This window comes from Erinaceus europaeus, chromosome 3 (genome assembly GCF_950295315.1).
Source record: "Erinaceus europaeus chromosome 3, mEriEur2.1, whole genome shotgun sequence".
In the NCBI taxonomy this organism is placed as follows: domain Eukaryota; kingdom Metazoa; phylum Chordata; class Mammalia; order Eulipotyphla; family Erinaceidae; genus Erinaceus; species Erinaceus europaeus.
In genome coordinates, this window is record NC_080164.1 from 17,603,908 (window position 1) to 17,626,761 (window position 22,854).

At 52.5% G+C, this 22,854-nt stretch overlaps 3 protein-coding genes across 5 annotated transcripts in view; 1 reads left to right on the forward strand and 2 right to left on the reverse strand.

Annotated features, from left to right (window-relative positions):
• Positions 1–141: 141 nt before the first annotated feature.
• Positions 142–6,263, forward strand: SNX17 (sorting nexin 17). Its single transcript, XM_007537815.3, has 15 exons — positions 142–280; positions 686–760; positions 1,871–1,988; positions 2,487–2,551; positions 2,822–2,932; positions 3,041–3,131; positions 3,296–3,383; positions 3,596–3,665; positions 3,919–4,011; positions 4,097–4,300; positions 4,383–4,508; positions 4,670–4,747; positions 5,473–5,547; positions 5,636–5,677; positions 5,761–6,263. Exons 1-15 carry the CDS (start codon positions 218–220, stop codon positions 5,872–5,874), a joined length of 1,413 nt encoding a protein of 470 aa, XP_007537877.1. The 5' UTR covers positions 142–217; the 3' UTR covers positions 5,875–6,263.
• Positions 6,264–6,359: 96 nt separating this feature from the next.
• On the reverse strand, positions 6,360–9,829 carry ZNF513 (zinc finger protein 513). 2 transcript variants are annotated; one of them, XM_060186747.1, is made up of 5 exons: positions 9,549–9,829; positions 9,153–9,323; positions 7,590–8,177; positions 6,827–7,509; positions 6,360–6,657 (listed from the first exon to the last, which is right to left on the reverse strand). In XM_060186747.1, exons 1-5 carry the CDS (start codon positions 9,601–9,603, stop codon positions 6,568–6,570), a joined length of 1,587 nt encoding a protein of 528 aa, XP_060042730.1. In that variant the 5' UTR covers positions 9,604–9,829; the 3' UTR covers positions 6,360–6,567. The 2 variants fall into 2 exon arrangements, with proteins under 2 accessions (XP_060042730.1, XP_007537876.1); XM_007537814.3 differs by having other exon boundaries at positions 6,360–7,509.
• Positions 9,830–10,237: 408 nt separating this feature from the next.
• PPM1G (protein phosphatase, Mg2+/Mn2+ dependent 1G) overlaps positions 10,238–22,854 on the reverse strand; it is a 28,866-nt gene continuing 16,249 nt past the window's right edge. The window contains exons 2-10 of one of the 2 annotated variants that reach the window (XM_060186745.1): positions 20,339–20,408; positions 19,358–19,443; positions 16,570–16,702; positions 15,588–16,000; positions 14,902–15,057; positions 14,282–14,516; positions 12,638–12,767; positions 11,723–11,825; positions 10,238–10,840 (exon numbers count right to left, since the gene is read on the reverse strand). In XM_060186745.1, coding sequence (XP_060042728.1) covers positions 10,637–10,840; positions 11,723–11,825; positions 12,638–12,767; positions 14,282–14,516; positions 14,902–15,057; positions 15,588–16,000; positions 16,570–16,702; positions 19,358–19,443; positions 20,339–20,408 — 1,530 coding nt within the window. In that variant the 3' untranslated portion in view covers positions 10,238–10,636. The remainder of the gene's footprint in view (positions 10,841–11,722; positions 11,826–12,637; positions 12,768–14,281; positions 14,517–14,901; positions 15,058–15,587; positions 16,001–16,569; positions 16,703–19,357; positions 19,444–20,338; positions 20,409–22,854) is intronic. The other variant, XM_060186746.1, reaches the window with a different exon arrangement.

A 22,854-nucleotide genomic window follows, 5' to 3' on the forward strand; every position in this document is an offset into this window, starting at 1 on the left:
GGCAGAGCCTGCCTGGTGGACTACAGATCCCGGCATGCCTCGCGCCGCCGCGCCCCCGAGCCGGCGCCTCACAGACCTTCCCACCTCAGATCTCGGGCTCCCCCGCCCCCAAAATGGCGAGTGAGGTTGCGGGGAGCCTCTGAGCAGCAGAGGAGAGCGTGCAAAGCCGCTGCGGGCCTGACAGTCGGCAGCCCAGCGGGACCCTGCCGCGGGGAACATGCACTTTTCCATTCCTGAGACCGAGTCCCGCAGCGGGGACAGCGGCGGTTCCGCCTACGTGGTGAGGAGCGGCCGGCGCCGGCCGGGCAGGGGCGGGGATAACGGGCCGGAGCCCTCTGCGAGCGGCCTCCGAGGCCTGGCCACCACCCCGCGGGCCCCCGACGGCCTCTCGGGGAGCCAGTGCCACGTCCCGGACGTGTGCCGAGGTCGCCGCCGCCGCCGCCTCCGTGGGCCCTCGGCTGGGCCGCGGCTGCTCGGGTCGGGGAGGGAGAGACCGCGCGCGGCCCGAGCTGCCCCCGGCCTGGCCGTTCTGCTTTGGGGCCCGGCCCTGGGGCAGACAGACCGACGGACTCTCGGAGGCCCCCACCTCCACTCCACCCCCCCGTGACCGGGCTATTTCCGGCCGGGCTTCTCCGGGGCTGGCAGACCGCGGCCCCCAAACGCTCGCCTGCTTTTGTGTCCTCAGGCCTACAACATCCACGTGAATGGAGTCCTGCACTGCCGGGTGCGCTACAGCCAGCTCCTGGGGCTGCACGAGCAGGTGGGACGAGCGCCCCCGCCTCCAGGCAGCCGGCTCGGACGGCAGTGTCTGCGTTTCCCCTTCGTCGCCCCCCCCCCCCCCGTAGTTCCCCGTAATCACTGCCGCCCGGCAGGGTCTGGCCCTTTATCTAATCGCCTGACGTTTCCGGGGGCTCCCTGAGAAGCTTCATGTGTGCCCCGCCGGCCGCTCCTCCCCGCTCACAGCCTCCTTCCTGCTTCTGTCCTGTCTTGACTTCAGCCTGCGCTGAACAACCAACACCCTCCCCTCCCCACACCCTCTTCCAGCAAAGCACATTCCTCTGTCATCCGAGCCGCAACTTGAAATCCTTGTCTCCGTTTCTGCAAACCATTCGCCGATTTCTTTGGCTCATCTCTTGATAACGGCGTGAGCGGTTCCAGTTGTCCTTATGAATCCGTGGTGCCGTGTTTCTCTGTTCTCACCAGATCGTGAACTCTTGTGTTTAACTCAGATAAGAGGCCTCAGTCAACGGATGGCTAGTTGTGCAATCCCGAGGAAGTCATTTCTTTGTGCCTTAGTTCCTAGGACAGAAACATAGTTTTGTTGATCTGTAAAGTCCCTGAGTCTGAGGATACTTTGTAAACATTTTGCAACACTCTGTGGGCCTGTTTTCTTTATAAAGCCATCTACCTCCTGTGAGAATTGAATGAATACAGGTTTGCTAGACAATTAAGGAATTCCCCACTTTCCCCATGTGGTGAAGGCACTGACTGACTTGCACACAGTGAGATAGGAGAGAATTTTTTTTATGCCTAAGACAGAGGACTGCCAGGGAGGAGACTTTAGCTGGCAAAGTGCAGGACTTGCGTGCCAAAGGTCCCGAGTTTGATCTTTGGCATCTGTTATGCCAGAGCACTGCACTGCTTCTCTTTCTGTTTTGCTTGTTAAATAAACTGATCTTAAAAATCCTAAAAGGACCGGATCTCTTAGGATGCCGTGTTTGTTAGAGGGATCGCTTGTTACATGACCAGAGTAGATGTGGGAGCGAGAACTGAAAGAAGGGAGGGGTGCCCAAGAGATCATCATGCTGGGGGTTCACCTCCTCTTGTTTGCTATGTTTATGTGAAGGGTTTTATCTCTTTCTCTAAATAGCTTCGGAAGGAGTATGGGGCCAATGTGCTTCCTGCGTTTCCCCCAAAGAAGCTTTTCTCTCTGACACCTGCTGAGGTAGAACAGAGGAGAGAGCAGTTAGAGAAGTACATGCAAGCTGGTGAGTGGTTGGAGAGAACTTTAGGCTGGCTGCATTGACATCTGTGGGGAGAGACTCAAAACATCTGGTTCTCTAGAAGGCTCCTAAATTAACTTCTCACTCTGAGAAGCCTCTGGTCTCATCTGTTACTTAGTTAGCAAATGTCAATAGCAGGTTAAGGGTACTGTAGGCAGTTAGCAGAGCAAAGTGGGTAGCAACGTCACCGTCTATGAGAAACACTAAGAACGCTCGGTAGTCTTAGAGCAGTGTAGACTGGTGGGAGAGCTCAGCTGGCATCTGATCTTAGAGCATTATTCCTCTAGTTTCGTAGACTGGACTCAACTAGCTTGCAGCTTCGGGTGGGACTGGCCAAGAATTTATGCAAGCAGGAGTGAGGCTAGGCCTGCTGGGGAGGTGACGGGAGATGAGGGAGAGGGCACCCTACGAAGAAGAGAATCGGGGAGAAAGAGCCAAGAGGGAGACCTGAGTCACTGGAACATTGTTCTCTTGTCCCCACAGTTCGGCAAGATCCGTTGCTTGGGAGCAGCGAGACCTTCAATAGCTTCCTCCGTCGGGCACAACAGGTAATTCAGGCTTCCGGGGGACTGTGATGAGGGGAGGACTTTCCCGAAGGGCCACGTCATTTAACGAGGTGGCTGCAGAAGCGTCGTCTCAACACCATTATTTCTATGGCTGCTGTACCATGAACTCGAGGAACCCCAGCCTGTAATTACATTGCTGAAAATAGATACCAGAAGGACCTAGAACTGCAGCGTCGGGGATGGGTCAGCACCGGACACTGGGCAGGTGGTGGTCACGTGGTGCTCCCCATTCCCCCGTGTGCTCGCCACCAGGAGACACAGCAGGTCCCCACAGAGGAAGTCTCCTTAGAGGTGCTGCTCAGCAACGGACAGAAAGTCCTGGTCAGCGTGTTGACTTCTGATCAGACTGAGGACGTCCTGGAGGTGAGGTGCTTGTTCTGCGCACACCCCCCCTGCTCCCCAGGGCTCCGGGTGCAGTGGTGCAGTGGTGTGGGCCTTTCTGACCAGCTGTACTTCCTTCCCTGTTCTCAGGCTGTGGCTGCAAAGCTGGAGCTTCCAGATGACTTGATTGGATACTTCAGCCTCTTTCTCGTTCGAGAAAAAGAGGATGGAGCCTTTTCTTGTGAGTCTTTCTGCCTTGCCCGTCCTTTGCGGTAGTGTGTTCAGTTCCCCTTCTTCCCTTCACCCGCACCCAGGAATGTGGCCCTTCCCCAGGGTTTCCCTCTGCTCTCCCGTGAGTCTCCTGATTCTTTCTTTCTTCCTTTCTCTCTACCTCCTAATGCACAGTTGTACGAAAGTTGCAAGAATTTGAGCTGCCTTATGTGTCTGTCACCAGCCTTCGGAGTCAAGAGTATAAGATTGTGCTGAGGAAAAGGTCTGGGCTGGGCTTGGAGGGGGGCGGGGGGCTGTGGATTGGAGTCACATGCCGAGAGAACAGTCTGGACAGGGAGGAAGTGCTGGATATTTCTGCCAGGCTGCCCAAGCACTGTCCTCCAGATTGCTTCCTCCGTGTCCCTGTGCTCCACCCTGCCTCTTGCCTCACCCCAGCTCAGCCCCATTTCTCCTCTTCCCCCCTTGGCCTCACAGTTACTGGGACTCTGCCTATGATGAAGATGTCATGGAAAACCGAGTTGGGCTGAACCTGCTTTATGCTCAGGTGAGCTTGATGCCACCTCAGGACCTCCCCCCGACGATGGCACTGGAGTCCCACTCTGCCCCGAATTCTCCCCTCATGTCTGTATTCGCAGTTCCTGGGGAGGTTTCTAGGAAAGTCTAGAAGCTGACAGTCATGGACTCAGTGAAGGTGGTCACTGAGATGCGGGGCAAGGGGCTGGGCCAGGTAGAGGGCACGGGACACTTGTTGGACCTGCCTGAGAGCCCCAGCCTTCCACCCCGTGTCTGCACTGCAGACGGTGTCAGACATCGAGCGGGGCTGGATCCTGGTCACCAAGGAGCAACACCGGCAACTCAAATCTCTGCAGGAGAAGGTCTCCAAGAAGGAGGTGAGGCCTGCTTCCTTAGGGAGGTGGCATTCTCGGGGCTGCCTGGTTTCCCATCCCGAGCCTGGGTGTGTGGGGATGGTTTCAGTTCCTGCGGCTGGCCCAGACGCTGCGGCACTACGGCTACTTGCGCTTCGATGCCTGCGTGGCTGACTTCCCCGAGAAGAACTGTCCCGTGGTGGTGAGCGCAGGCAACAGTGAGCTCAGCCTCCAGCTCCGCCTGCCTGGCCAGCAGCTGCGAGAAGGCTCCTTCAGGGTCACCCGCATGCGATGCTGGCGGGTCACCTCCTCTGTGAGTGGGGAGTAGGCCCTGAGCTTTGGGTAGGGCGGCTCAGTGGTCAGTGCATGCCCCCTCAATGCCCTCCCGCTCCTAGGTGCCGCTGCCCAGTGGAGGCACGAGCAGCCCCGGCCGAGGCCGGGGTGAGGTGCGCCTGGAACTGGCCTTTGAATACCTCATGAGCAAGGACCGGCTACAGTGGGTCACCATCACCAGCCCCCAGGTGTGAGCCCGCCCTCAGGCCTCCTCGGGAGCCCATTGCACCGCCTCTTAGCTACCCAGGTCTAGGGCTTCCAGGACTCCATGTGAGTGGGAGCCCTTGTCTTAGGGGTGCTGGGCTCGCGGCGACCACTCTGGTCAGGCTGAGCTCTGCTTTCGCCCTAGGCCATCATGCTGAGCATCTGCTTGCAGTCCATGGTGGATGAGCTGATGGTGAAGAAATCTGGAGGCAGCATCAGGAAGGTAAGACCCTGAAGAAGGCACCTGCCTGGTTTGTCCTGTGGGACCTGGGCTCAAGCCCTTCAACACTGGAGGGGGTTTGGTGCTGTCTGAAGTCAGCCCAGAGCGTTGAAGCCCCAGCAGTGAGGGGCTGGGGGAGCGCAGATGGCAAGCTTGGGATACAGAAAGACTTTCAAGTCTGAGGCTCCGAAACCCCAGGTTGAATCCCCCGCGCTGCCGTTAAGTCAGAGCTGAGCAGTGCTCTTGGTCTTTCCCTCTGTATCTCATTAAACTAAAGCAAAGTTTTAGGGGCTGGGTGGTGGCACACTTGGCTGAGCACACTTTACCATGTGCAAGGACCCGGTTGAAGCCCCCACCTGTGCTGTGGGAGGTGTGAGGGGAGAAGCTTCCTAAGTGGTGAAGCAGTGCTGCAGGTGTCTATCTTTTCTGTTTCTCTCCAATACAGGGAAGAAAAAAAAAGCTTGGGCCAAGCAAAACTCCCTCTGCCTTTTGTCCTAGGTGTGAAGTGTGCCCTTAGAAGGAGTGACTGAGATTCCCTGGTGTGTGGAGGAGTGTCTGTGTGTGGAGTTGGAGCCTCCCACATGTACCAACTTTTTCATTCGGGTAGACAGATCACCACCACAGGACTAGAGCTTCCCCCAATACTGTAGCACTTCCATTGTGTACGCTGGCACGGCACACTGTCTTACCTAACGAGCTGCCTCTCCAACCCTTCTCTCCTCGGGCAGATGCTGCGCCGGCGGGTGGGGGGCACGTTGAGACGCTCAGACAGCCAGCAGGCAGTGAAATCCCCACCACTGCTTGTAAGTATCCTGCCTGGGTCTACCGCCCGGTCCCCAGCCTCACCTCCCACGCCACGGAGGTCCTAACGCTTCTGCCCCTCTTCCTCAGGAGTCACCTGATGCCAGCCGCGAGTCCATGGTCAAGCTCTCAGTGAGTTCCCCACAGGCCTGGTGAGGTTGGTGTTGGCCTGGGCAGGCATGAGCCTTCTGATGCCCACCCTGCCTTTGTTACAGAGCAAGCTGAGTGCTGTGAGCTTACGGGGGATCGGAAGCCCTGGCACGGATGCCAGTGCCAGCGACGTCCACGGCAATTTCGCCTTCGAGGGCATAGGAGACGAGGACCTGTGATGGCTCTGCTTCTGCTCCCACCCAGGGAATGTTTGACGAAGTGCCCTGTGCCTGTAGCCCCACCTAGGGAGTCCTTCCCTTCCTCTCTCTTCTCTCGTCTCCCTGGCCAGGAGGCTCCTAGCCCCTCTTTCCCCAAGGGGAGCTACACAAGAGATCTCCCCCTTTTTTCATTTCCAGAGCTGGCCCTCGATGCCAAATTAGCATTTAGTATTTTGCACAGAGTCCAAGGGACTGTGGCTACCTGCCTTGGGGAGGAACATTAGCTCTCCCGCCTCCACCCTCCCAAGGCTGCTTCTGGCTTCCAGAAGTTCTGGGCCAAGGGGATGGCAGTGGTCTGTGTCTGGTCCGGCCCAGCTCCCCGTCATTAAACTCAGCCTGATTGCTGCCTACCTCCGCTTCCCTCTCACTGCCCCGGCCTCCCCTCACAGCCTGGACTGCGCTGCGGGGGAGGCCGGGTGTGCTTGCCAACTCAGCATAGCCACGGCTTTGTTAGTGTTTCCTTTATTATAAAGCACTGAAATAAGTTAAATAAACAGGTGGGAGGCTGGACAGTCCCCCAGCCAGTTCCTCCACAGCCTGGGGGAGCAGTTGAGGTGAATACAGGGCCCTTGCTGAGCACTGCAGCTGAGCTCACGAGTGCGTCAAGGCTAGGCCCCCAGGTCCACACAGCCCGTCCACAGCTCGGGCCGGTTCTCATGGCGCCCAGTTTAGTCCCAGTGGAGCCCCTGGCCAGCGGGGGAGAAGGTGGCTTCTGGTCCATTTGTATAAAAGGTACAGAAGGGCCTGGGGAGTGGGCCCTAGTTCAGGGTGAGTCTGTGTGGAGAGCCCGGCTAGCAGCAGCACCCAGTGCTGTTGAACCCCGAGAGCTCAGCACAGAGGGTGGGCTGCGAGGCGGGGCCCAGCCCTCTGAGGCCGAGAGGCCGGGCCCGCCCGCCCCGCCATGGCCATGCACCTTCTGGTGGCGCTTGTAGTTGTCCCAGTGGCCTGTGGTGTAGGCACAGGTGGCACAGCGGAAGGGCTTCTCGCCCGTGTGCCGCAGCATGTGGCGTTTGAGGTTCATGCTCTGGTTGCAGCTGTAGTTGCAGAGGCTGCAGCGGAACGGCTTGTCCCCCGAGTGGATGCGGCCGTGCCGCTTGAGGTTGGCCAGGTTGCCACAGGCGTAGGGGCAGAGGGGGCACTTGTAGGGCTTCTCCCCCGTGTGCACACGCTGGTGGCGCTTCAGGTTGTCCAGGTGGGCGGAGGCGTAGGGGCAGCGGGCGCAGCGGAAGGGCTTCTCGCCGCTGTGCGTCTTCATGTGCCGGGCCAGGTGGTTGGGGTAGTGAGTGGCAAAGGGGCAGAGGCTACAGGTGAAGCCCTTGTCACTGGGGCCCTGGGGCCCCCCGCTGGAGCCACCCCCGGTCTCTCCTCGCATGCACCGCCCACAAGTAGCTGTTCCCAGGCGGCCCCCTTCCCCCTCCCCCTCCTCCAGCTCTTGGCCACAGTTCCGGCAGGTCCAGGGGAAGAGCAGCTCTGGCAGGGGTTCCGCTCCCGCCTCGCACAGGCCCTCCCCTTCACCCCGCAGCTGCCCACAGTCCGGCAGGAAGCTGGCACCACTTGATGGCACGTGGAGGCTCAGGTCTGGCAGCAACAGGGCATCTGTGGGAACAGAAAGACCTGGGCTGTGAGTCCGAGGACACCCACCGCTGCCCCTGGTGCCCTGGGTCCCAGATTTTTACCTTCAGGTCTTCGAGGCGTGGCCCCCTCCTGCTCTGCAGGACTGGGAGGCCGAGTGGGCCGGGGAGCGCAGCAACTGAAGCCACAGGTCGGGCAGGGAGGAGTGGGGGGCCCTGAGTGGGTGCGCTGGTGCCGCCTCAGGTTGCCCAGGCTGCTGCAGGCAAAGGGGCAGTGGGGACAGCGGTAGGGCTTCTCCCCAGTGTGGGTGCGGGTGTGACGCGTCAGGTTGACGAGCTGGGCTGAGGCGTAGGGGCAGCGACCGCAGCGGAATGGCTTCTCCCCACTGTGGGTCTGCATGTGCCTCTTCAGGTGACTCGAGTAGTGGGACACGAAGGCGCAGAGGCGGCACGAGTACAGCAGCCGTGGGGGCAGCGGGGGCCCCCCACCCGGCCCTTCTGCCCCACAGCATGGGCCCTCACCTGTCGGCCCCCCACACAGGTGGCAGGCCGGGCCTGGCCTCTCACCCCTGGCCTCCCCTGCACCCCTGGCCGGCTCCTCAACTTCACTTTCGGCACTTAGTGCCCGGCCGCCCCCAGACTCCTCGTCGCTCAGCCCGTAGGGAAGGCCAGGCCTGGCCCCCAGCGAGTCCCCTGATGAGACAGACACGAAAAGAGACATCATCATGGGGTAGGAAGCAGGCCCTCAACTCCTTCCTGACACGTAGCTGGCCCCTCTGCTTGGCCCCACTTTGGTCCTGAAAGCAGCCTGAATTAGCCCATTGGTGGCAGAGTAGCACCTAATTCCACTGGATGGAAAAAGATCATGGGCTCTTAGTGGACCAAAGATTTAACATATCAGTATTATAACCAGCTGTCTCTTGGGGCAAGAATAAAAAACAGGTAGGGGAGATAGCATAGTAGTTCCCAAAACATCCTCATGCCCCAGGCACAAGAGGTCTCAGGTTCAATTCCTCACAACCCCAGGTCAGAGCTGAGGAGTGCTCTGATGAAGAGTAAAAATAAACAGGACAGCGATCGGAAACAATTTTTTAAGCCCTGTATTGGTGTAGTCGCTGTAACAAAGAGCTAAGGCAAAATGAATAAGGCAAAATGTGAAGGGAAGTGGAAACTAAAGGCTGTAATGTCATAATCCACTTCTACATGGATTCCCTCAGTGACTGCATTTCAAGAAAATCCTTCCTGAGTGGCATATGTGGGTAGGTAGTGTGGCAAGTGAGGGCAGGGTGACGCTAACATCACAAGCAAGAGGAATGCGGAGGAATCCGGAGAATCAAAACCCACTGCCTGTGCTGCAGGTGAAAGGAAGGAAGCCCTAAGCGCCAGCTGGACATGAGAAGCTGCTTCCCTCAATCTCTTCAAAATAAACTCCAGTCAAGAGGGGGCTGAGAGGTGGGGCGGGGAGAAGGTTATTAAAGGGCATTTACTTGTCTCATCGCTACCCCACTCACTCCGCCTTCAGACCTGGCCCCAAACCTTCAAAGGCGATGGAGCTGCCGGGCCCAGGCGGCGCTCGGGCTCAGCCCCGGAGGGGCAGCAACTGCCCGCTGGCTCCTGCAGGGGGGGCGCCAGTGGCCACCAACGCTGAGCCCGGTGCCCAGGACCAACCTTCAGAGTCCCTCTCGAAGCCCATGAGCTGCTCGCTGTTGCCGTCCCCCTCCTCCTCTTCCTCCTCCTCCTCTTCCTCTTCCTCCTCAAACTCCAGATCCTGGCCTAGTAGCAAGTCACTCTCCAGCACCAGCGCGCCGGGCCCTTCGTCCAGGGAGTCCTCGATATCCGCTGAGGAGGGCAGGGGGCTTGGAGACCGACCTCCGGGACCGGCCCCACCGCCCGCCCCCCGACCAGCCGGGAGCGCACTTCCAGCACTCGGACCTCTCGGAACCTCGGAGGGCGGCCGGGCGTCCCAACACGCCGCCCCACCCGCAGGAGGGCCCTCTGCCCGGACCTAGACCGCACCTCGAATCCGACCCTACCCCGCCCCACGCGGACCCCTCGACCCCTGACCTTTGACCCCCTCGCATTTCACGGGCTGCGGGTGGCTCTGCTTCCTCCGGGGCATCGTGACCGGCTCCAGCCCTACGCGCCTCCGGCCTGCGGCCACTCGGCCCCGCCCCTCCCGCCTTGGCTGGCTTGCCGGTCCGCTCTTCCTTCCCCTCAAGGCCAGCCGGCAGTCTTTCAGCTGCGGCGCGGGCCCGGGGAAGCCCCGGGTTGTGGCCAGGGCGCCCAGCTCAGGCCGCTCCCGCCGCCGCCGCGTCCATTCATGGAACCCCCTCCCCCTTTACGGAGACCAGCTGGTACCTCCGCACTCGCTTCCGTTTCCGCCGCCGCACGGCCGCATGGGACTTGTAGTCCTTAAAGGCAGGCGCGGTGCGCGCCCAGCGTGACCAGGAAGTGATTGTGCGAGCCACCAATTGACTACCAGATGGAAACTAGGGGGCGGGGGGATGGGGGTTGAGGCCGCAAGGAAACGGACTTGGGCAGGACCCACGCGGAGCCTTCCCTGCCCGAGCTAAGTAATCACTCCTGGCTGGAAGGATTGTGGACGAGAAATGGGTGGTGGTGGTGAGTCCTTTACAATCCTCTGAGCTGAGACGCGCGCAAACACACACACGCGCACACGCACAGGCACGGGCTCAGTGGATCTACTGACTGGAACTGAAAGGCAGTGGGGGGGGGAAAAAGGACACAAAGGGCACGATTAGGTTTTGGCCTTTAGTCTGAAAAAGTGTTGATTGAAAGTGTACAACAGAGAGCAGGTGCAAGCGGCTGGGGCCATGGCGCCGCCAATAAAAAAGAATGTCCTTAAATAAAGTTCACAGAGTAAAAACCAGAGCCGCCAGTCCTTCCCTCCAACACAACAGAGCACAGGCACAGAACCGGTGATGAGCCCCCAGGAGCAGGAAGGAGGCGGGAGGTGAGCAGAGGCTCCCGGGCTGCTGTGTGGAGGAGCCCTCTTTGGAATGGGCTGAGGAAGCCGCCCTGCTCCCCTGCACACCTCCCAACCACTGCTAAGGCTAAAGGAAAAAAGACAAAACTCAGTCTCAGGTCCGGAGGGCTCAGCAAACAGTCTCTGGGCAGGGTCTGGACAACCACTAGTCCCGCTTGGCCTTCTTCTTGTCACTGTTGCGGTTTTCTTCAGCCTCCGCGCTAGAGAGCGCCTCTTCCAGTTTCCGCTTGCCACTCTCTGGCTGAAGCTCTGCTGTGTTTCGAGGCTTAAAGCAAATGATGATGCAGGTCATGTTGTCACACCCTGTACCGTCCCCAGAAGTGTCTGGTGCCAGGCACTGGTCCAGAAGCTACAAAAGTGACAAGAGGGAGCTCAATCTGAGTTATCTCAACACCTTCCTTGGAACCCAGGGTCCCAGCAAGAGGACTGGCCCTGTGCTGAGACAAATGGTAGGAAAAGGGAGCTGGATGGTAGCGCACCTGGTTAAGCACACAGGTTACAATACACAAGGGCGGGTTTCAAGCCCCACATCCCCACCTGCAGGGTGAAAGCTTCACAAGTGGTGAAGCAGTGCTGTCGTTGTCTGTCTCCCTATTTCCCCTTCCTCTCAATTTCTAGCTATCTCTATCCAGTAATAAGTAAGTTAAAGAGATTAAAAAAAAATAGGAAACATGTCCTAAAATAGCCTGGTTTTGGATACATCAGGTAAAATCAGGACTTTCTGATCAGGGTTTGGCATGTCAGGAATTAATGATACTCTCAAGCTCTGGTATTAACTCAGGTCAAAAGAGAAAACCAGGGGAGTTGGGCGGTATCGCAGCGGGTTAAGCGCACGTGGCGCAAAGCGCAAGGACCCATGTAAGGATTCCGGTTCCAGCCCCCGGCTCCCCACCTGCAGGGAGTCGCTTCACAGGCAGTGAAGCAGGGCTTCAGGTGTCTGTCTTTCTCTCTCCCTGTCTTCCCCTCCTCTCTCCATTTCTCTCTGTCCTGTCCAACAGCAATGACATCAGTAACAACAACGTTAAACAACAAGGGCAACAAAAGAGAAAATAAAAATTAAAAAAAAAGAGAGAGAGAGAGAAACCGGGCTGGGGAGATAGCCTAATGGTTATGGCAAAAAACTTTTGTTCCTAAAGTCCCAGTTTCAATCCCCTACTTCACCATAGTCAAGCTGAGCAGTGCTCCGGTATGAGCACACCCTCTGACTATCACAGCACAGCCCAGGACTCACCTCTTCCACAATGGATGACAATAACCGAAGCTCCCCATTTTCATCACGCTGGCTTATCTTTGACTGAATAAAGTCTATAACTTCCTGGCTACTCATCACATTCCTAGGGGACATAAAACAGAATCTTTAGTTCCATGAAGGCAGAGTGAAGGAGTATGGAGAAGGGGGCAAGGCAGCGGCACACCTGGTTAAGCACACACATTACAGTGCCCAAGGACCTGGGTTCAGATCCCTGGTCTCCACCTGCAGGGAGAAAACTTCATGAGTGGTGAAGCTCTACCTCTTTCCCTCTATGTCCCCCTCACATCTCAATTTTTAAAATTTATTTTTATTTACTTATTATTGGATAGAGACAAGTTGAAGGGAGGGGGGAGAGAGGGAGAATGACCTGTAGCACCACTTCACCACTCATGAAGCTTTCCCCCTGCAAGTGGGGACCAGGGGCTTGAACCTGGGTCCTTGCACACTGTAGTGTGTGCACTTAACCAGGTGCGCCACCGCCTGGCCCCTACTCTTTAATTTCTCAGTCTCTGTCCAATAATTAATAATTTTTTTTTTAAATGTGGAGAGAAGTGACAACTCAAGCAGCCAACAAAAACATTCAGAGTTTCTCCAATTATACCTTCTTTGTGTGCCTGGGTCTTGCTTATACATGATTTTAGCCCCCTCGCAATTTTATTCCCCGAGCTGTTACCAAAGCTTCCCTCAGTGACACAGTAATCCCATGTGGTGTGCTGAGGGCTCAAACCTGGGTTGCACACGGCAAGGCAGGAGCTCTATTAAGGTGAGCTATCTCACCAGCAGCAGACTGGGCATTTTAACACCAAGATGTCTGCCTAGGCTCTCATCCTAGAACGGCTCAAGAGAAGATGCAGGGAAAAAAAGGAATTTGAGGGCTTTCTTGCCAGTGCTTACCAGATGCCATCACAAGCAATGACCATGAACTCATGGTCATCAGTGAGAGTCAGCACTTTGATGTCGGGAAGGGCTGAGATCATCTGCTCCTCGGGGGGCAAGTTCTTGTTTCTCTTGTAGAAGTGGTCTCCTAAAGTAAAGAAACGGCGGGCTAACGACTGATTGGACTGTTTCCCACAGATTGGTGCTGGGGGATGCTTGGGCTTTGCCTTTCCTTTCTATTTTTCTTTTACCAGACCACTGCTCAGCTCTGGCTTATGGTGGTGCAGGGGACTGAACCTGGGACTTTTTCAGGCATAAAACTCATTTGCATAACTGTGATACTATCTCCACAGTCCGCTTCCCTTTTTATTTTCTTATTTGGTGCCTTATAAGGCCTTGTGTATAGGACTGGACTGGTACTGTCTGACTTTTTCATTACAGTGTGCGCACGCTGGAGCTTCCCCTGGGGCGTTGGCACTCCAGAGTTGCTCAAAACCTGCCCTATGCTCGAGTGCTGTCACCTGCAGTCCTAATCAAGTGGGATGAAGAAATAATTTCAGCCCTATTTCAGGTTGGTGGGCTTTAAGTAAATCAACACCCTTGTCATTTTCACCACCCAAAAGATACTTACCTTATCTATTTCATAGAAAGGCTTAAGGAACAGAGGCAGCAGACACAAAAATACTTAGAAAGGTACAGGGCACCCATCCGAAAAGATCTGTGTACACATATGTTCTTGGCAGCACCATTTGTAATAGCCAAAACCTGGAAGCAACCCAGGTGTCCAACAACAGATGAGTGGCTGAGCAAGTTGTGGCATATATACACAATGGAATACTACTCAGCTATAAAAAGTGGTGACTTCACCGTTTTCAGCCGATCTTGGATAGACATTGAAAAATTCATGTTGGGGGTCGGGCGGTGGCGCAGTGGGTTAAGCGCATGTGGCGCAAAGCACAGGGACCGACGTAAGGATCCCAGTTCGAGCCCCCGGCTCCCCACCTGCAGGGGAGTCGCTTCACGGGCGGTGAAGCAGGTCTGCAGGTGTCTATCTTTCTCTCCCCTTCTCTGTCTTTCCCTCCTCTCTCCATTTCTCTCTGTCCTATCCAACAACGAATTGCGTCAACAAGGGCAATAATAATAACCACAACGAAGCTACAACAACAAGGGCAACAAAAGGGGGGAAAAATGGCCTCCAGGAACGGTGGATTCACGGTGCAGGCACCGAGCCCAGCAATAACCCTGGAGGAGGAAAAAAAGAAAAAAAAGAAAAGAAAAATTCATGTTAAGTGAAATAAGTCAGAAACAGAAGGATGAATATGGGATGATCTCACTCTCAGGCAGAAGTTGAAAAACAAGATCAGAAGAGAAAACACAAGTAGACCCTCAACAACTGGAATTGGCGTATTGCACCAAAGTAAAAGACTCTGGGGTGGTGAGAATACAGATCCAAGAAGGATGACAGAGGACCTAGTGGGGGTTGTATTGTTATATGGAAAACTGGGAAATGTTATGCATGTATAAACTATTGTATTTACTGTTGAAATATAAAATATTAATTCCCTAATAAATTAAAAAAAGAAAAAAGAAAGGTACAGGGCTAGGAAGTTTCCAGTTTGCTACTAGTCTGCAACAGAGGACAAGACATTTCCTGACTCTTACCAATGGCTCTGGAGAGGTTGAGGCCCCCGTTGACTCGCCCATCCATGGTGACCTTGCCACCAGCATTCTTTATGCGTGCTAGTTCCACTTCATCTTCTGGTTTATGGTCATAGGACATGTCTAAAGCTTTGCCGGCCTCAGATACCACACATCGAGAGTCTCCTGCATTGGCTACAATCAGCTGCTTCCCTCGTATCAGAGCCACCACCGCTGTGGTACCGCTGTCAGAGCCAGGCTAGGAGGAAGAAAAAGCACCGTGGGGCTTCTGGACAAGAGCCCCTCAGCAGTGTTCCCGACTGTTAACCTGTTTCCAGTGGGACCAAGAGAGCCTGACAAATGGGGCAGAGACTGAATGTCTCTGTAACTCTACACAAAAGACCTTCTGCCCACTCTATCTTGACCATGTTGGCTTCAGTGTTAGGTTAACAATGTGACTACCTACCAGGAGAAATTGTACCCATGTGTCAACAACTGTACTGTAAGCCATTATTAACCCCCACTCCCCAAAATAAATAAAATAAAACCCCACCAAGGTGACTGACCGCTGTCCCCACATCAAAACCAAGGGATTCATGCTTGCCCATAGCTATCCAGACTCACTGCTCCCCTTCCCCACATACCTCCTCTTTGCCTTCCATCCCAGGCACCATCATCTCCTCTTCCTCTTCTTCTTCCTCTTCTTCTTCCTCCTCCTCTTCTGCTTCCTCAGTGTCATCCTCATCCTCCTCATTCTCTGCCTCTTCACTGCTGTAGCCATCCTCTTCCTCACTGCATTCCTACCAGAGGGAGGACCCAGACTGACGAGACTGGAACGACTCCATGCCTCCCCCCAACCAATTCATACTTAGAAACAGTTTCTTCAAACACAAAGATGCAACCATGTGATCACGATGGGGACATGTGGTGGTGGAGAGAGGACCAGGATGGGTATTAATGACATCTTGAACTAGACTTTGCATGAAGCCCCGAGGAAGTGCCCAAGGCACCATTCATCTAACAGGGCCAACACGTAAGTTGTCCAAAAAATGAGAAGTCCAAGTATGCAATGGAACAACCACCAACTTCTCTCTCAGGGACATTTCAGACTAGATCTGAAATGTCAGAACTAGATCTATTTGCTACAGTATCAGCAAAACAAGAGCTAAGAAGGTGTTGGCGGCGATAATGAATTCAAGGAAAACTCAGAATACAGTAGATCTTGGAGGATGACATTAAAATAGGAAAAGGAAGAAAGTCAAATGCTATGGCTGATGACCAAACAAACCCTCTCCAACCTCCACATCTGTCTGGCCCTGCAGGCCCTTACCTCGCTGTCTTCCTCTTCCTCCTCGGCCTCATCTGACTCATCCTCACTGTCCTCAAAGAACTTGGACTTGGCAACTCGAGGCATCTTGTCAGAAGCTGAAGAGCAGGAAGGCCCAGCCTCACCAGTGGGAGTGCCAGGCTCACCACCTTGGCCTACCTCAGTCCCATGTTCCGAGTTGGAGGAAAGACCTGTGTGAGCCTTGGCTATGGGGCCATTTTCCTCTGAAGACGTTTCCATAGATGGGTCCTCAGATCCTGCTTCCCCATTGAGGCCCAGAGAGCCTGCTTCCTCGCCTGTCCCAGCTCCAGACTTGCCGTGGGGACCCTTGTGACAGTTCTGCCCGTAGCGTGTCAACAACTCCTCAATGGTCATGGTGGCCTCTTCATGTAGTAGAGCAGCCTCCTCATTGTCCACTGCAGGAAGTGGGTGAGTTAGCACCCCAGTGCCAGACCCCCCAGGGACCAGTCCCTCGCTCAACTCCACAGCCCATACAGCCTGACCCTACCAAGGTCCAACCAGAAGGCTCCTCTCTCTCACTGATCAAGCTCTAGCAGACTACCACTTTGCTTCTTTCTCACTTCCTTTGATGTTTGTATTTCACCTCTCTCTTTTCTTGGTCAAAGAAACACTAGGTACTATATTTCCCCATCACCTCTTTATCCACTGGTAAGCTGAAAACTCAATTCTGGCCAAGGACCCAGGGAGCCTACAATGCTAGTCTAGGACTGTGTCCCTGGCTGCCAGCCCCATTTTACAAAAAGATAATAATACCAGGCACTCAGCTAGGCTGCTTCCCCACCTCCCCCAGCCCCCCAACCAGATTGTGGCAGACACCACCCCGGGGGTTTTTCATGGGAACACTCTCCAGGAATCTGTTCTCTAGGGAGACGACCTCTCTAAGAATCAGTACGTAAGTGATAAACATCCAAGATTAGTTCTTTACACTGCTGACTTCCTCTCAGCAACTGATGTTAACACCCACCATCATCTTCATCAGCTACTTTTTCTTTTTCATCCTCATCCTCAGTGGGCCGCCCTGCAATTTGTGCCAGTTCCTTAATGACTTCCTCAGTGGTCAGTTTGGCATCAATAGCCAAGAAAGCATCTTCCAAAGCCTGAATACAAGCAAAACAGTATGACGGTGGCTGGGAAGTGGTTTAGTAGCAGAAAGCAGGACTTACATGCATGAAGCCCTAGGTTCACCCCCTGGCACCATGAATGTGGGAGTAGAGAATCCATTTCTCGGGGGGGGGGGAGTGGCACACACCAGGTATAGCACACACATTACAGTACTCAAGGACCTGGATTCAAGCCCCTGTCCCCACCTGCATGGGGCAAGCTTTACAAGCAGTGAAGCAGTGCTGCAGGTATCTGTTTTTCACTCTCCCTATCTCTGTCTCCATTAGAAAAACAAAAAAAAAAAAGAAGAAGAGGAGGAAGAGGCACAGAGCCCCAGCGACAATTCTAGTGGCAATAAAAATTTAAAAGGGGGGAGTCGGGCTGTAGCACAGCAGGTTAAGCGCAGGTGGCGCAAAGCACAAGGACCGGCATAAGGATCCCGGTTCGAACCCCGGCTCCCCACCTGCAGGGGAGTCGCTTCACAGGCGGTGAAGCAGGTCTGCAGGTGTCTATCTTTCTCTCCTCCTCTCTGTCTTCCCCTCCTCTCTCTATTTCTCTCTGTCCTATCCAACAACGACAACAACAATAACTACAACAATAAAACAACAAAAGGGAATAAATAAATAAAATAAATATTAAAAAAAAAAATTAAAAGGGGGGCCGGCAAAGTAGCTCGCGTGCACAGGGCTCCTGCTCTGCCATGTGTGTGACTGTGCTTCAAGTGCGGCCCCAGAGCACTAGAGGGCGCTTGAGCGCTGTGTCTGTCATTCTCTGTCTTTCTAGCTGAACAAGTCAATCCAGAGTGGTGAAGCCCCAGAGATTACCACCCCCAGAAAAACTTTCCTTTTTTTAAAGTTTTTTTTTTAATATTTATTTATTTCCTTTTGTTGCCCTTGTTTTATTGTTGTAGTTATTGTTGTTGTTCTTGATGTTGTCGTTGGATAGGACAGAGATAAATGGAGAGAGGATGGGAAGACAGAGAGGAGGAGAGAAAGACACCTGCAGACCTGCTTCAAAACTTGTGAAGCGACCCCCCCCCCCCCCCGGCAGGTGGGAAGCTGGGGGCTCGAACCGGGATCCTTACGCCGGTCCTTGAGCTTTAGCTTTGCGCACCTGCACTTAACCCAACCGTGCTACTGCCCGACTCCCCCCAAAAAATTTTTTTAAATATTTATTTATTCCCTTGTTGTTGCCCCTGTTGTAGTTACTATTGTTGTCGTTGTTGGATAGGACAGAGAGAAATGGAAAGAGGAAGGGAAGAGAAAGATAGACACCTGCAGACCTACTTCACCACTTGTGAAGGGACTCCCCTGTAGGTGGGGAGCTGGGGGGGGGCCCCTCGAACCGGGATCCTTAAGCCGGTCCTTGCACTTTGCGTCACCTGTGCTACTGCCCGACTCCCCCAAAAAACTTTTTTAAAAAAGCTTTGGGGGAAAAACAGTCTGAAGTCTAAGTACAGGCAAAAGGCAAAATGTAGCAGAGACAAAACGAATTGCATATATGCACTTCACAAAGATCATATAGGAATATAAGGGTAGGGAGTCGGGCTGTAGTGCAGCGGGCTAAGCGCAGGTGGCGCAAAGCACAAGGACCGGCATAAGGATTCCGGTTCGAACCCTGGCTTCCCACCTGAAGGGGAGTCGCTTCACAGGCAGTGAAGCAGGTCCGCAGGTGTCTATCTTTCTCTCCTCCTCTCTGTCTTCCCCTCCCTCTCTCCATTTCTCTCTGTCCTATCCAACAACGACAACAACAATAATAACTACAACAATAAAACAACAAGGGCAACAAAAGGGAATAAATAAAATAAATATAAAAGAAAAGAAAAGGAATACAAGGGTGGATGCAAATTAGAGTGCTGTCCATCACATTAGGTATCATTTTTATTTTCATTTATTTTTTAAAAGATTTTATTTATTTATTAATGAGAAACATAGGAGGAGAAAGAGCCAGACATCATTCTGGTACACATGCTGCTGGGGACTGAACTCAGGACCTCATGCTTGAGAGTCTGATGTTTTATCCTCTGCACCACCTCCCGGACCACTTAGGCATCATTTTTATTAAGGCAGCATAAACCACACAAAAACAGGAATCATTTTTATAAATAACAATCTGGGGTAAGAGAGATGGCTCAGAAGTAGAGCACAATCCTTGCATGTGCAAAGCCCTGGGTTCTACCTCCAGCATTATGCTGGAGCAGGCCTCTGGTCTAATTAAAACAAGCACACTAGCTAGAAAGGATAATAATGCAGTTTAAAAAGGGGGGCAGGGGAGGGTAGTGGGAATAGGTTAATTTTAGCCACAGAATTTGTTAAGAAATGCAGGGGGCTGGGTGGTGGCACACCTAGTTTAGCACACATTACAATGCTTAAGGACCCGGGTTCGAGCCCACAGCCCCCCACCAGCAGAGGGAAAGCGTTGCAAGTGAAGCAGTGTTGCAGGTGTCTCCCTACCACCCCCTTCCCTCTCAATTTCTGGCTGTCTCTCTCCAATAAATAAATAAAGAAAGAAAACAAAAAAAAATTAAAGATTTATTTAAAAATATAATGAAGTGCAGTAAGAAGTTACAAAGCAAAGGGGAAGGAAAAGGCAAGGACGGAAAGCATGAGATGTCTACGTGAGTACAGAAGGAACAGTGCTGGAAGACAGACCTTCTGTAGCTTGCCTTCTTTGTAGGCCTTCTGATCTTTGATGATGTCAGGAAGATATTTGGCACAGTACAAGGCAACTTCTTCCCCTGGAAAAAAGGTAAAGTCATTCATAGCACTGCTTCTCACACATGGAAAGTGGTAAAATATTTAAAAAGAATCCCAAGAATTGAGATGAGTGTCTTAGCATAGACTGAAAGTATTTTATTTGACAGTGTTCTGACCTAAAACATGGATTTCATTTATGTTTCTTTAGAATTCTATTAACATCCCATGTCATTTCTTATGAGTATGTTTAGTACTCAATGGAAAAAATTGTGGGCAGGGGTAGATAGCATAGTGGTTATGCAAAAAGACTCTTATGCCTGAGGCTCCAAAGTCTCAGGTTCAATCCCCTGCACCACCACAAGCCATAAATGTGAGGCCAGGCAGTGGCGTATCTGGTTAAGTGGATGTTACAGTGCACAAGGACCCAGGTTCAAGCCCCTGGTCCCAACCTGTAGGAAGAAAGCTTCACAAATTGTGAAGCGGGTCTGCAGGTGTCTCTGCCTGTTTCCTTCTCTATCACCCCCTCCCATCTCATTTCTCTCTGTGCTATCTAATAAAAATTAATCTGTAGTGCTTGGGAGAAGCATATAGCTCCACAAAAGACTTTCATGAGGTCCTGAGGTTCCAAGGTCCCATGTTCAATCTCCCAGAACCACCATCAGCCAGAGGCGAGCAGTGCCTGGTTAAAAAAAAAAAAAGGTACTGTAGGAAGGAGCTTCTGGGGTTAAAATAAGACCTGGTGAGGTTACGAATCAATACATAGCCCATTAGGAAGGAGAGATGCAGAATATAAGGATAACATCACCAGGCTGTAATGGAAATGACAGATAATCTGAGAACTAGAACCCTCAAAAGTAAAATAACTGACTTCGGAAAGTAATGGGGTGGGGTGGGGGAATGTCCTAGATTATTATCAACACGATCTGCTAAAGTTACCTCCATGTCCATCGTAGACAGAAAACATGGCTGTCTCACCGTCCAGTTCAGGAATACAGTTGTGAGCATCCTAGGACAAAGAGCATAATTAGTATTTCTCAAGGTCAAGTGCACCTCAGGTCAGAAGGACTGCCTTCATACCTCATACTCACCAACTCTTCCCTCGCTATATGACCTAGATATGAGAAAGCAAGTAGGTATAGAAATAGGTTAGCGGGCAGAGTGCTGGAATTGCATGCCTGAGGCTCTGAGTTCAATACCCAGCACAAGTATCAGAATGGTGCTTTGCCTTTTCTCCCCCACATAAAGTAAATTAAACAGAAAACAAACAAACAAACAAACAGAACGAGGGACTGGGTGGTAATGCACTGGGTTAAGCACATATAGTACGAAGTGTGAGGATCTGAGCAAGGATCCCAGTTTTAGCCCCCAGCTCCCCACCTGAAGGGGGGGGGGCCTATCTTTCTCTCCCTCTCCATTTTCCCCTCCTCTCTCAACTTCTCTGTCCTATCCAATAAAAAATGGAAAAATTGGCCTCCAGGAGCAGTGGATTCATAGTGCCTGCGCCAAGCCCCAGCAATAACCCTGTACTATATACAGTACTATACAATACGAAGGGAGGGAGGAGAAAGAATCCAGCCTTGACTACACAAGGGGAGGTTTCTTTTCCTATCTGAAAAAGTTGGCTCAGAATGGTGAAGACATAGTGATTGGGGGGGGGGGGGGGAAGCACTTGTCATGGAAGATAGCATGAAAAAAACAGAAGTGCAGGGAAGGAAGGAAGGAAGGGAGAGAGGGTGGGAAGGAGCAAATAGGCAAGCTGGTTAGCTACTATTTCTGTAGTGTAGCAGTCTCCAGGAAACCCCAGTCCAGAGGGCAGAATGTTTGACTGTTAGAATGCTAGACCTGACCCTTTTGGATTCACAGCAAGTATAAGAGGAACCAAAATCTTAAAAATACTGTAAACACAAGTATGCATCTACCACCCAAAACTCCTTCACAAACCCACCATCTAGATGAACTGCCCACCTACTCCCATCTCAAGGTTCAACTCACTCTTCAGGCGAGGAAGAGGATATATTTACAAAAACAAATTAAATCTCATCTTAACAAATAATGTTAAGAAAGTTTTGAGCCAGTGACAGCTCAGCAGGTAGGCTATATATGTCTTTTTCTCACTGAATGAACAACAGCCCAGGAGCAGTAAACACACACACACACACACACACACACACACACACACACACACATGCACAGTAACATATACTCTGCCTTCCTATTTAACTTAACTCTGCTAGCACAGCACAACTAAAGAGACGTTTCCTGGGGGTCAGGTGGTAGCGCAGTGGGTTAAGCACAGGTGGCGCAAAGCACAAGGACCTGTGTAAGGATCCCAGTTCAAGCCTCCCGCTCCCCACCTGCAAGAGAGTCGCTTCATAAACAGTGAAGCAGGTCTGCAGGTGTCTATCTTTCCCCGTCTTCCCTTCCTCTCTCCATTTCTCTGTCCTATCCAACAACAATGACATCAATAACAATAATAACCACAACAATAAAAAACAAGGGCAACAAACAGGGAATATATATTTTATTTAGACCATAAGCCAGAGCTAAGCAGTGCTAAAATTTTTTTCTGAATTATATTTTTTACTTATTTATTGGATAGAGACAAAAATTGAGAGGGAAGGGGAGTACAGAGAGAGAGACCTGCAGACCTGCTTCACTACCTGCAAAACTTTCCTCCTGCAGGTGGAGACTGTGGGCTTGAACTCAGGTTCTTGCACATTGTAACATGTGCACTTAATCAGGTGCACCACTGCCCAGCCCGTTTATCTTAATGACAGAGATACAATGAGAAAGAGCAGCACTGCTGGGGATTGGGCAGTGGGGCAAGGATTTGCACAAGGATCCCAGTTCTAGCCCATGGCTCTAGGATGGTCGTTTCTCAAGCAGTGAAGCAGGTCTACAGGGGTCTTTCTCTTTTCCTCTCTATCTTCTCTTCCTGTCAATTTCTCTGTTCTAACAAAAGGAAAGGAAAAGAAAAAAAGAAGAGAAGCCACCAGGAGCAGTGAATCTGTAGTGCAGGCACCAAGCTCCATCAATAACCCTGGAGGGAAGGGAAAGAAAAAACAAACAAACCAGCACTGCTCAACACTGGCTTATGGTGGTGAACCTGGGACTTCAGAGTCTCAGGAATGAGTCTCTGCATCACTACTATACTGTTTCCCTGCCCTGCTTACTCATTTACCTTATTTATATTTACTTATCTACTTAAAAGAGAGAACCAAAGCAGTCTTGCACATGTAATGCCAGGGCTCAACCTTGGGACTCTATACTTGCCAGCCAGTCCAATGCTCTAGCCACTGGGCCATCTGCCAGACGCTCAATCTTTTATTTGTTCATCAATTAGTTCAAATAGTCACCCCAAGTCTGAACTATATTCTGTGTGCCTGAAGTATATCAGTGAACAAAACAAAAATAAACAGTTTAGATTCTAGTGAAGGGTATACACAACAAAA

Coding starts and splice junctions, on each gene's coding strand:
- SNX17 (XM_007537815.3), top strand. CDS start 218: ATGCACTTTTCCATTCCTGAGACCGAGTCCCGCAGCGGGGACAGCGGC. Junction 3,666..3,918: donor TGAACCTGCTTTATGCTCAG/GTGAGCTTGATG, acceptor TCTGCACTGCAG/ACGGTGTCAGACATCGAGCG. Junction 4,301..4,382: donor GCTGGCGGGTCACCTCCTCT/GTGAGTGGGGAG, acceptor TCCCGCTCCTAG/GTGCCGCTGCCCAGTGGAGG.
- ZNF513 (XM_007537814.3), bottom strand. CDS start 9,603: ATGCCCCGGAGGAAGCAGAGCCACCCGCAGCCCGTGAAATGCGAGGGG. Junction 9,324..9,548: donor GAAATGCGAGGGGGTCAAAG/GTCAGGGGTCGA, acceptor TGCCCTCCTCAG/CGGATATCGAGGACTCCCTG. Junction 7,510..7,589: donor CACGCCTCGAAGACCTGAAG/GTAAAAATCTGG, acceptor CTGTTCCCACAG/ATGCCCTGTTGCTGCCAGAC.